This window comes from Pholcus phalangioides, unplaced genomic scaffold (assembly GCF_987345545.1).
Source record: "Pholcus phalangioides strain wild (caught in Gottingen) unplaced genomic scaffold, Ppha-v1.0 ptg000019l_1, whole genome shotgun sequence".
Taxonomy (NCBI): Eukaryota; Metazoa; Arthropoda; class Arachnida; order Araneae; family Pholcidae; genus Pholcus; species Pholcus phalangioides.
Genome location: NW_028301612.1, coordinates 10,368,575 through 10,381,836, shown reverse-complemented (window position 1 = coordinate 10,381,836; position 13,262 = coordinate 10,368,575). Strand labels below are relative to the sequence as shown.

The window sequence follows — 13,262 nt, the reverse complement described above, 5'->3', positions numbered from 1 at the left end:
GCAATAGGGATATGATATGGAAGATGCCATTGTCTTGAATAAATCCTCATTGGAAAGAGGTTTAGCAAGGTGTAGCATTTTCAAAAATGTTCATGTGGATCTCATTGAAAAAGCTGAAATTCTTGGTTTAGATCATGCATATGCCTTGAAATTTGAGAGATCACGATCTTATTGTGGCAACATATTGGATTCTGATGGTCTACCCCATGTTGGTCAGGTTGTGAATTATGGAGAAATATTTTGCAGGTAATGAATGTGCAGAGTTTATGCCAAAAAATATTTTTCGGTATATTATAATCTTTCTGTGAGCATAAATTTTGTCTTTAAATTTTTAGTAGATTTTTTTCAATCCATTGTATGCTGTATCCATGTTATCTAATCAACAGATTTTTTTACAACGGTACTTGGCAAAATTTCATTCTCTCATCTATTGAATGAGCAAGATTTATTGCATTTCATTTACTTTATATCAATATTGTAAAAAACTTGCTCAAATATTTAAAGAATGCAGTCATCACATTTTACGATATCTATTCTTTTGTTTTCAGTTATAAGGAAACAAAAAGTGAGATTTTCCATGAAGAAGTATCAGAATTCACTGAACGGGTATATGTTAGTGATGTGAAGATTCTTGGTAATCATGAGAGCCCTAAATATATGACTGCCGTTCTCATACAGTTTCGTTTGGAAGTAAGTGATTATGGTTCGTTTTCTGATTGCAATACAGAAGACTTAAAACTCTTATTAAGTGTGTGAGAAAAAAGAAACCTCTTCAGAAGTATGCCAGTTTCCATCATGACAGTTTGCAAAAACTCTTCGAACCACAAGCAGCAGTGTACAGTAAAAGTGCAAGGGGAAGAGCCAAAATTTAGAAGACAGTAATTATTAAAATTATTTTAAAATGTTGATTACAGACACAGCAAAAGATTCCCTTCCCAGTCCCTTTTTTTAGAAAAGGGAGGAGGAACAATTGCAGTCTTTGTCTCCCAGTCAAGAAGTGTTGTGTGTATTGGTGAAACCTAACAACATACGTTTATATGATTGTAGCTATGTATGGGTTATATTGTTGTGGATTATTTCTCCTTCAGTCCTCAAAATGAGCGAAGGCAGGAAATCCTAATACAGGATGTCACAAATTCATTCACAGAATGAACAATTTCTACTATTCACAAGCAGCACACAGAAAAAACCATGCTAACCCAGAGAACTTGATTTTTCTTTCTGTCTCATCTCTTCTTGGCTGAAACTTGTGGCCTTACATAGGCAAAAAAGAAACATCACGAACAAACCAGAAAAAAAATCTCATTTATCCTCTCCACCCACAAGCTACCATCCATCTTCTGTACAACATCAATGTTTTTGACAAATTTCCCAAGTTCATCTCCAAATTGATGCAATTTACAGGAAATGTGCTATTTATCATTTATCATTTTCATAATACTATGTATTCAGCAGATTTTTAGAAATATTTTTTGTATGCTCTGTATTTTTCAGCGACTTGTTGAAGTAGGAGATAAATTTGCCAACAGACATGGCCAGAAAAATGTTTGCAGTCTATTGATGGCACATGAGGACATGCCTTTCACTGCTAGTGGTTTAACACCGGATATTTTGTTCAATCCGCATGGGTTTCCTAGTCGAATGACTGTTGGTAAGTTACAAGTGATGATAAGCGAGAGAACGTTTTTAAAATTATTTCACTTCTACAGGTTTCGCTCATAGTTTTTTTTATACTGCAATGCCAATTTTCCTCTCTCTATAGGAATGCTTCTGGAGCTGATGGCAGGGAAGGCTACAGCATCAAAATTTCACAAACAGATCATAGAAGCATTCAAGTTCTCTGATGATAGCTCTGCAGTAGATTATTTTGGAAGAATGCTAAAAACTGGTATTTGTTATTTGTTGCAATTATTTAATGTTGATGAAAGATGTTGGATATTGTTCTGGCAACCAAATTCAGACATAATGATAGTCTTAGGACTCGTAAAAAGTTGTACAACTTCTCTTTTAATTAATTTATTTTTACTTCATGCTATATTTCTGCTGTAGTTTGTTTTTTATGAATTGACATGTTCCATGATTTATTCTGTTATAGCTGGCTTCAATTACTATGGCACTGAAAAAATGTACAGTGGCGTGAGTGGCCAAGAACTCGAATGTGATGTATTTTGTGGAGTTGTATATTATCAAAGACTCAAGCATATGGTGCAAGATAAATTTCAGGTGTGTAGTTTTTTCATATGTACACATTTTTTCTAGAAGTATGATTTAAAAACCACTATAAAACTGCCCCCCAGTACATCTGCTCAGGTTTCTCAGAGACAGAAAGATTTATTATTTTTTAGTTTTTTACCCATACACAAGCCAGTTGCGTTCACATTGAGACAGCTTTCTGTCATACAAGAATGTTAGTGGGAGAAATCTGTTAAATGTACTGAAACAAATTGGATCCTCACAAGGGGCTCTTTCATGGCTTGTCTCGTAAACTGTCATCCTGCCCACATTATAAGGGAGCTCATCAAATATATCAAGGACATGGCATACCAGAGCCACCCTTGCCAGACACAGGGCCCGATTAGAAAATAATAACAGGGTCAGGTGCGTCTCAACAATTTCAGGGTACAAAAATGTTTAGCACCCTCTTTGCCCTATGTTTTGCGGGGACAAGGAATTGGTATCCATTATTTCAGAAAATACAGGAATGCTGAGAAATGATCATACTAAAAATTTTAAACACGCTATTGAATGCAAATTAACACAAAAATTGATGAAAATTCTGCACTGAAGATAGTTTTAAACCAAAGAGAGAAACATTTCCTGGAACTAATAACAATTTTAGAATTAATGAAAGAAATAATTCCAGAATTGATGAAAGTTCAGAATTAGCAGAAAAAATTCCAGAATTCATGAAAATTTAGAATTAATGAAAGAAATAATTATAAAATTGACAACAGAAATAATTCCAGAATTGTTGACAGATATAGTTCCAGAATTGATGAACGTTCAGAACTAATGCAAAAAATCATTTAAGAATTGGTGAAAGGCTCCAATAACTTACCATGAGTGCAGAGCCCCATAAAGCACAGGCCCAGTGCGACCATGCCTCTTGCACACCCCTAAGGGAGGCACATGTGGTGTGCACCCCACTTAAGAATGACTATATAGCAGTTTGTGTGTTATAATATTGTGTCAAAGTGATTTGGCAATGCTGTTTTAATTTTATTCGAAGGACTGACTTTTTATTTTTTAAATGTTTTTAAAAATTTGTTTGACTGGAATATATCGATATACATATCGACATATGTTTAAACGATATTATTACAATATTATACATAAAATTTAGCTGCTATAAAATTCATTTGAATCATTCTGAATCTGTTAAATTTGACACATTATCTCTAAGCTTATTCAGAAAAGTTATTATGAGCCTTTATTCGGAAAGAATCTAGGTCTGTAATTTAGACATAAATTTTGGAGATCTGTGGTTGCACAGAACCCAGCACTTTGACTGTAAATATGCTGTAATAAGGTCTGCATTTTTATTGTGTTCTCTGCTATGGTAACCTTTGTGTGTCGCTTTGATAATGAGCAGCTTTAGTATAGCTTCATCGGGCATGCACTTTTGGATTCTATGTATTCAAATGAAATGAATACAAAAACTAATATTGTATTAAATGGATAGCATAATTTGAGGATTGTAACTAGAAATTTCTTTTACAGGAGGACAGTGTGGGGTAGGTTGAACTAATTGTGAGGAAAATCATATGATTCTATATATACAGAACAGACCAAGCACTACCAGGCTCTGTCACTTATATGATTTTAGCTTATTGCCCCTGAGAGTGTAGTCGTGTCGGATTTTATATAACCAACCCACACGGGTAAAAGGCTTATATCCCAGAAGGGACAGAGCCTGGGTCATGTCTTGTCTGACAGAGTATTCTATATATATATACAGTATATTAGTAATTCTCTTCTGTTTTTGCTCAATTTTTTTTGGGGGAGGGGGAAGTAACTTCCTTGAGCGATTTTTTTTAAACTGCTCTGTTAATTTCAATCTAGTGTTTTCTGCTAATGCTTATGTTTACATTATCATTTTTTGTGTTTGACTTGTTGCTAACTGTCTAGTATCATGCTTCTGCTTCTATGTGCAGTCAAACGAAGATGTAATAGACTGGCATGGCTGGCATTATAACCTCCTCAGTCCTGAAAGAACCTTTGAATTTCACATTTTTGAAGTGAAACTTCTTTAGTGAGGGCAGCAGTGAATTTTCAAATCTGTGATATAAAAAGTGAAACAAAGAAGTGCTTTCCTTTTTTTTCTCAAAACCAGTTTTGCAAATGGAATTACTTTGAGTTGGCAGTGGTGTTGCTTGTCTATGGAGCTTGAATCATGTACGGTATGACGGAAAAGAAAGTTTGGTTGGTGTGAAGGTTCTATTTATCATCCCGAGCACAATAGGCAAAATATTGTATACCCACACAAAAAATTAATGGTCAAAACAAAAATGACAATTAATGAAAATTTGAAATTAATTTAAGAAATATCTTTAGAAGTAATGAAAAGTTTGACTGATTGAAAGTAATAATATCAGATTTATCTATTCTTTCATCAGATTTGAGTTTCCATTGACAGTGATATCTTTGCTAACAAAGCTAATTCATTCTGGAATCACGTTCGTTAGCTGAAACGCAATTTCTCATAGGTTTCTATGGAAAATTGTTTTATTTGCTCCAGAAACGGTGTAGAATTTGCAAATAAGTTTGATAAAATACCAAGGACTATAAAAAAAGGCAAATACAGATTGAAGACTAAACCTAACAGCTTCAAAATTTATAGGAAGGAGCATTTATAGGACGATTAGATACTGAAGGTCTTTTTATTTTACACTATGTACACAACCAACACCAGCTTCAGTGGGGGTTCGAAATGAATAAAACTAATTATAATTGATCAGAAACAAGGTTTAATAAGTCTATGACAATGAAAAATGAAAATTTCATATGTTTTTTTGCAAATCAAATGGTTTAGTTGTTTCTACTAGTAGTTGTCTGACTTATGTTTCACTTTTGTCACGCAAGATTCTCATACATTTTTTTTTTTACATTTATTTTTAACTGTGCTACTGCCTAAAATTAGTTTCTGCTAACAGATGAGTATGAATGAGTTACTACCAAATTTCTAAAACATCTTGAACTTTTGAGGTCTCTGTGAGTATTTCATTTGCTAGGTGAACATTTTTCAAAGTGCTGTTTAATGTCTCCCACTGGTGATGCAGGGACCGAGGAGGATAAATGACTTGCCACTAACAAAAAGTTTTTTTTAACATTATAATCGCCTTGTGGAAGATTTGTTTACTGAAATGTTCTAATGATAATCAGGGTTGGAACCAAAAGTGGAGAAATATATCAGGGTTTGACTGCGCTTATGAGCTTCTATGAACTGTGCTCACTTTAAAATTAATTTACCAATCGATTATTTTTACACTCTTTCTGCTTTTTTCCCCTGAAGCATTAGCTTAATTGCAGATTTCCATACTTATAAAATTCTGAGAAATGCTGTATTGCATTGCCATAGAATCCGCTCCAGTGATGAAAAGAGCAGTAAGTCATTTATGGTTTTTCTTCCTTTCCCCCCCCCCCCAAACGAATATTTAAGAATTTGGTAGAATATTAATTTTTTTAAGAAAAAAATATTGTTGCGAAAGGAAGGACTGGATTTTTCAAGAGTCACAATTCTCTGAAAAATACTATGGATTTGATAGGCTACGAACAATTAAATTATATGAATAATTTATCAATTATGTGAGAAAAATAATTTATAGTCATAATATATAAATAATTATTTATTATTGGTGATTATTGAGTGTTGTAGAATCTGGAAGACATTTTCTGTTCATTCAGTGCATATGGAATAAATAATTTTACCAAGAGACATTAGACGTAAAAAAATGTGTGATGTCACTCTCCGCTATTCATAGAAAGGTCACAAGAACTGGATACAATATGATTAATAGAACCTGGAAAATTCTACACGGTCTCGTGATGGAATCAAATCCACTATCCTCTCAAAATCTAGCAAAATGCCACCTACTGCTACAGAAGCACTGATGTTTTCCTTCCCTTTTCTGTTGCTTTCAAACTTCGCGCCAGAAAACTGAATTGTGTCACTTTGAAAAAAAATTGCTCAGAGAGCAGGCATACTTGTGAAATGTAGCATACAAAACATAAAAATTCATGCAATCTGCTAGTTTCCAGTTCTGATTTAGTGGACATCATACACACCTCATACCATTCCCCCTTCCCCCCCCCCCAAAGTGATGTCTTAATGCGTGGGCCCACCCGGCACGGCCTAGGGGTCTTGCAAAAATGAAAACCGGTTGATATTTTCAACAATTCACCAGGTAGGGCCTCAGATAAATCACTTGTCCCGAGAGCCCATAATGCTCTTAAGACGGCCTCTGCCACCAGAATCATCATTAGGGATGGCATATGAGGTTCTGCGACCGGGCAGGAGGTGAGCTCGAGCCACCCCTTGTTCCTAGCGACCTGGAATGGCAAGGAAAATGTAAAATATTTGCCAAAAGTCTGAGAAATATGCAAGTATTTGATGAACATCAGGGAAAAATTCTGTTAAAGGAAAAAAAAAAACACTCAAAAGAACATTTGGAAAGTCAAGATTTTGAATTTTTCCTTCTTCAGAAGTTTTCGTCAATTAATGGAAATGCTCAGAAAAATATGTTATGAACACATCCATGCTCATATGACACTTTCTAGCACACCAATTCATTAAAAATTCCTTATAGAAATTTTAAGGTGTGTGTGTGATTTGGTGGTACAGTAGGCTCTCTCTAATCCAGCACATATCAAAACAAGGTGTGTTGGGTTACTGAAATCCCCAGATTACTGGAAGTTAATTGAAAAAGCCCATTTGAACAATATAAACGTCTGCGCAAAGACAAGCAGTGACACATTTTCCTCCTTCTATGCTTGAAGAAAACCAACCTAAAAATGCTGGATTACTGGACAGGCTGGACTAGCGCATGGCGCTGGATTATCGAGAGTCTACTGTAGCAGTATTAGAGGCTTGTGTAGTTTAATTTCACTCACTTTTTTAGGTTTTTAGTTCCTGTTTTTGCCTTGCCATATGGCTTACCTTATGGAACGTCTAATTATTATTTCTAGTTGCCATATCTTTATTATTTTACTTGGCTCACTTGTGGAGTGATTAGCAGTGATAAAGTGGGCAGTTATTCAATTTAAAACTTAACTTTTCTTTTCAAAATCCTCCAGGGTTTTTTTAATATCGACACTTCTAATATTTTAATCAAACCCTCACATTTCTCAGTTAGATTCGATCACTCCCAAAAATTAAAGCCAATCTTTGCCTCTTCAAATTGTCACAAATTTAGTTTCTTCCCAAGAACTATTATCAACTGGAACAACCTACTATCAAATATGGTAGATTGTACTACGATTTCTGAATTTTCATGTACCATCAACCGTCATTTTCACCATACATAATTTCCGCATCCTCTTGTATAGGCCTTGGCCAAACAATACTGAATAAATAAATAAATAAATTTCTGTTATTGTTCTCTAGATGAGATCGGAAGGGAAGATGAGTTCTTTGATGTATCAGCCAATCAAATCAGCATCCAAAGATGGAGCCATACGATTTGGAGAAATGGAACGGGATGCTCTGATTGCACACGGCGCATCATTTTTGTTGCAAGATCGCTTTATGGCATGTTCTGATGAAGAATATGTAAGGCTGATAAGATTTGATACTCAATTTTCTAACGATACTCTCAAGATTTTTTCTTCAATATATGAAAAGTCATTAATACAGCAAAACTCCTCTTAATGGACACCCCTCAAATGCGACACCCCTCTTTTACAACCAAATAATAATTTCCCCTTGTATAATCAAAATATGCATTTCAAACCCCTCATTAACTGTCATCCTCTTTTACGACAAAAATTTTTGTCTTGCTGGTGCTCGCAAAAGAGCAGTTTTATTTTATATTGACAAAAAAAATTAAAATTTTCTTTTTAAACCCCCTTTTTTTATTTCACATGGAAAAAAAATGGTTTCCAGCAACAGGTTATTATTAATATAACCAAGATTTTTCCCAAACTAATGGTATAATTTGAGAAAAAGAGAGATGATGCTAAGAAATAATATGCCAATAATTGCACTACAAAAGTCTCATGTAGCAACTATAAAAGTCTTGATATCTATGGGTTAGCAAATCTCTTGATGAGAGACATAAATGAAAACCTGTTCTGAATAGGCTATAGGTTCTAATTAGCCATAAAATCATCTGTATGTAATCACCGTGAGATGATGAAAAATGACTTCAAAAAATACAAGTAAAGGAAAGTTTGTTTCTCTGTTAACTAAGTTTGGAGCTATAAGGACTATAAGGTGAAAAAATTAAAAATGTTGCAAATACAGTTATAAGTATGCTAGTACTGCTTTTGGTTGTCTCTCTCTCTTTATTTTTTTTAAAGTAAAACTCAACATTTAAAGCATTTTTTATTGTTTATCAGATAATTCAAGTTTTTCAAAAATCCGAGGTTGGGCCTCGGTCCCCATCCACCTAAGATTATCAAGAATCCACTGTACCTTTCTGATGGGTAGTTATGGTTGTAGACAGCTCAAAACATGCCAACTTTAATCGTAGACAGCCTATGTATTGTCTGACATTAAAGTCTATCATGCCATGAGTCACCATCACTACTCTCATTGGGAGATAATAAAGTTGTTTATTTAACAGTCTTCCAGTCTAGGAAGCACTGCTATATACATTATAGATATACTATATTGTGCAGTATATATACATATTTTATGTTCTGTTTCAGACATACATGTGCAATGAGTGTGGGGAAATCTTGTACCCGGTGATGAAGAGGAAATATATTTCGAGATCCCAAAGAAATTCACCTCAATACAAGGAATTGAGAGTCTGTAAAATATGTGAAAACCCAAGAACTGTTCTCATCAAAGTGCCACACTCTTTTTTAGTTTTACATTCAGAATTAACTGCTATAAACTTGAGAATCAAAATGCACGTAAGCAGTAAGGTGCTCACTGATCCTTTGTACTGGGTATTAACATCCAATAATAAAAAGTAAAAAATGCATTTCAAACTCGTGTCACATTTTTGTTAAATTCTCTGAACCCTCAGTTTTCCTTATGATTTTGAGCACGTATTTGTGAGCTCATGAAAGCAAAGTAGAGGCTCTATGTAATAAGAATTCCACCTGAATGCTCTCATTTTGTTAATTACTCCATGTATAAAAAACTTTGGACACAGGAAAATGACTGTCATACAATCAGGGCCTGTTTCCTCACAAGTTTGGGCCGTAGAAAAATCTGAATTTTTCGGCCCCTTATGTATAGCTTCTTTGAGGCAATGGAGTGGGGAAAGGAAAAAGGGCCTTTGTGCTTATAATGCAGATGGCAGCCAATTTTGGGGCAATGGAAATTTGTAGATCCTGTGGAACATGCTTGGTTTGCCTAGGCGAGAGAAACAGACCCTGCATGCAAAGATTATACTGTGTTAAGACAAAATTCAGTTGAAATAAAAATTAATTGTTATCGGAAGTTTATTGTGAAAGTCCTGATCTCTTTGATATTTATATGAAACTTATGCAGTGGTGTCTGATATCCCATTTTCAACAGAATATTGTAGCATGATGTCAAGCACACCTAGAATATCAATTCAAAAAATTAAATCTCTATAATAAAGCTCAAGTTCAGCACTCACACCAACCACTTTGAACGCCCAAGGGTGTATGCATATATAGCAAGATTTTTATGATGAAATCAAGTTGTAATAATGTTTTCTTTTTTCAGTAATCACCCAAAATATTTTTGGTAAATTTGTCTTCATCTGCATGAAAATGTAGGCTATTGAACTCTTTCAGACTACCCCAATTTCGATATTCATCTTGTTTATTTCACGCTGCATCGCTCAATTTTCGGAACCTTATCTTAATTCTTGTATGATAACTATTATCTAGTCAATTTATGGCCTTGAAAAACAAATTTCTCATGTATTTTTTTCTTGGAAAAGCAAAAACTATTATTTTGCAAGTTATATGACAAATAAACTATCGCTTATCTGGACATGCACCCTGTAAATATTCCTCTAGGGAATTTATAGCAAATTGGTACATATAGTAATGTATGTTCTGAGTGTGTATATGTGATCTTAACACATAAGGTTACTAGACGTCCTCATTTTTTGCCATTTTAAGCATCCTTGTTAATTTTTTTTATATTTCTGACCTTTGCCATCCTCATTTTCAGTTGATAGGTGAGGACATCAGAGTAAGCATTTGTATGAAACCCCCCACCCGCGAGAGCTGCCACCATCCTGTTCCCAAATATTTTTACTGCAGCATTTATAATATCTATTGCAGTTTATGTTTGGCCTCCCACAATATTTACTATAACTTTGGACACATGGCATGTGTGAGGATTGTGAGAATTTCTTTAATAAGGGGATAGCTGACTGGACTTTAGCTGAGGGATAGAGGTGCCTGGGAATCAGCATTACAATATTTTAGACTGTTCAGTGGTGGCTCGTCATAAAAAATTCTGAGGGTGGGAGCCAAATCGTTTGCATTTTATTATGATAAGGGCAGGGCTGTAGCCAAAAATTGATTCCAAAGGGGGTATTATAGTGGTGCACATCATTCTGTGCATATTAGCCATTTTCTAACATTTCAGGGAGAGACTGGACATCCCCTCGCTCCCCCTCTCTCGCTACTGCCTTGGCAAGACTCGATTTAGTCATGGGCAAATATTGTGTTTGCCAAAGTCCTCATGATTTTGGGGGCCCAAAATTTGAATAGTAGACGTTGAAGTGTGCCAGAAAAACGTACACCCAATATCGTGTAGGTCCCCCTCGAACACCCAGAACTGTTGCAACATCAAGTGGCATGGACATGGACCTTATGTGAAAGTATCATGAAGGCAATTAACACCATAATTCTCTCAGGGCAGTTCACAATGGTGCTAGGTGATTTTTACAGCACTTTGTAAGGTATCCCATATGTGCTCAATAATGTTCATGTCTGGGGATTTAGGTGGCCTATACGGAAGATGTCGAAGTCAGAAGAGTTTACCTGAAGCCACTTGGCAGTAACGTCTGTTTCCTTACCATACTTATTTACTTTTCCGTTATGTTTACTTACTGGTTATCATTCAAACTCACGTGTGGACTTATCGGGGGTCCCATATCAGACCAGCTACACACGTCTGACCACCATGGCAGAGTCTCAACCAGTGTGAGCAATCTCCTGTTAACGTGCAGGGGTTCATAGGTCTTATGGGGTTTTCTCTATATCTGTACACATCCATCAATCTGATATAACTGAAAACACATCTCGTCAAACCAAGCAACATGTTTCCAGTCGTCAACAGTCCAATGGCGGTGCTGGCAAGCCCAGGATATGAAGCACATAGTTTTGCCTCACTTCCTGGGTCTGCCAGTGTGTGCAACAATAAGTCAGTTGTATTCCAGTTAATTTGTTTATTTTCCCAAAATTAGATCCTCAGTGGCAGAAAATCATCAAAGGTACTGGAGTGGGCCTTCAGCTCCGAAAGCATGTGTCAAGGAGGGACTGTTGCACAGTTTGCATGGTAACACTTGTTGATGTCCCAACGTTGAAATCTGTATGGATTTGAGGTAGTGTTGCACTTCAATCTCGTGAAATGATTCTTGTCAGCCGTCAGTGGTCCTTCATTGGCAAACGCTCATCTGTACCAGTTTTTCTGGCACTTCACTGACAACCATCTGTGACCTTAGATGCACAGGGCTCCCTGAGGTCACTACGGAGATAGTGACATTTATATTGGGGGGGGGGGCATGAATCCCATGAGCCAAAGCTTTCAGCTTTCGCCTATGATATTGGGATACAGGTAATATACTATTTCTGTTAGATAATTTATTTCTTACATTATTTTTGTAGGCCTACATCTATGCTGTACAAAAATAATATCGTTCTATCAACACAACATTAACGTGGATGCTTTGAACAGTGATCCTCATGGAAGAAAGAGGAAGATGTTTTCATAAACTCCATATGAGTGAGCTAACTGATATTTTACAACATTGAAAAACATTGTTGAGCCTCAGCAGTTGTCACTATTTTACTGTGCGAATTGAAAAAAAAAAGTTTAAAAGATAGATGGCAGCATTTGTCTTGCATCTGTGCTTTTTCGCTCCTTGTTCAGGAGACGCCCTTGATCAAAGCCACTCTTAATGGAGCTTTGCCCTTGATAAATTTGCTAGAAAATCAATCTTGGGGACCAGTGACATGTCCTGGTCTTCGAATCTACCAAAGAAAGCGTAGGAATTTATCTCCAGGGTCTGCCGCTGTGGTGGTAGAGTGACGGATTCGCATCGTAAGTATGGGTTCAAACCTCACCACCCAAGTTCGTAAACCGAGGGTTGACTGCATTTCCAACGAAGCCAACTTGAATTTTCATTCTTTATTGAAATCAAAAATTAAAACCTTCCAAACTCATAAATTATATTATGGCAATGGCAATTATAAACAAGGAAACTCATCTCACATGATCATGGCCTGGAGTAGGGCCATGAGCACATCCTGGACAAGGACCCCTAATATTCTGTCAGACCAGACAAGACCCGGGCTCTACCCCTTCCGGGATATAAGCCCTTTACTCGTCTGGGTTGGGCCATGCTGGGGAGGAGGTCCCCTAGGCCGGAACCTTTGACCAGTTTTTTCACGGGCCCGATACAGTGAATTTATAGTGTGAAAAAACAAAAAGTAATGAGAACCGTTCCAGGGCTGGACAGTGCTGTCTGTCTTAACGCATGGGCCCACCCGGGCACGGCCCGGGGGCCTAAAGGGAAGAGGGCCTCACAAAAATGAGATTTGGTAGAATTTGGTAGATTTCTAGAATTTACTTTGTAGGGCCTCAGAAAAACCACTTGGCCCGGGGACCCATGATGCTCTTAAGACGGCCCTGGGGCTGGAGCCCTATCAGCCCCGCCCTTGTGGAGGGCCATGCACATATTTGTCGTGTTTTTAAACGTTTTATTTCGTAATCGACTGCAATTTGCAGTAGTGTTAAATTTCCCGCTAATGACGATTTTAGTGATAGCTAGCAAAATTCACTTTTGGCAATAATTAGCATTGTCCTGTATTTCGAATCCCAGTGATCCGTATTTTTCTGAAAATATGGTCAGTTCACTTATGTGACAGGTTTAGCTATC

The 13,262-nt window shown here is 36.4% G+C and overlaps 1 protein-coding gene across 3 annotated transcripts in view; it reads left to right on the top strand.

Annotated features, from left to right (window-relative positions):
- LOC149071222 (DNA-directed RNA polymerase I subunit RPA2-like) overlaps window positions 1-9,609 on the top strand; it is a 52,726-nt gene extending 43,117 nt beyond the window's left edge. The window contains exons 20-26 of one of the 3 annotated variants that reach the window (XR_016194687.1): window positions 8-246; window positions 549-690; window positions 1,495-1,651; window positions 1,763-1,888; window positions 2,096-2,223; window positions 5,513-5,604; window positions 7,604-7,717. Coding sequence is in view for 2 of the 3 variants with exons in the window: in XM_089248150.1 (XP_089104276.1) it covers window positions 8-246; window positions 549-690; window positions 1,495-1,651; window positions 1,763-1,888; window positions 2,096-2,223; window positions 7,604-7,768; window positions 8,869-9,141 (1,230 nt within the window). In the remaining variant the exon portion in view is untranslated. Of the gene's footprint in view, window positions 1-7; window positions 247-548; window positions 691-1,494; window positions 1,652-1,762; window positions 1,889-2,095; window positions 2,224-5,512; window positions 5,605-7,603; window positions 7,769-8,868 lie in introns of those variants that run through there. The other 2 variants (XM_089248150.1, XM_089248151.1) reach the window with 2 other exon arrangements.
- Window positions 9,610-13,262: the final 3,653 nt, after the last annotated feature.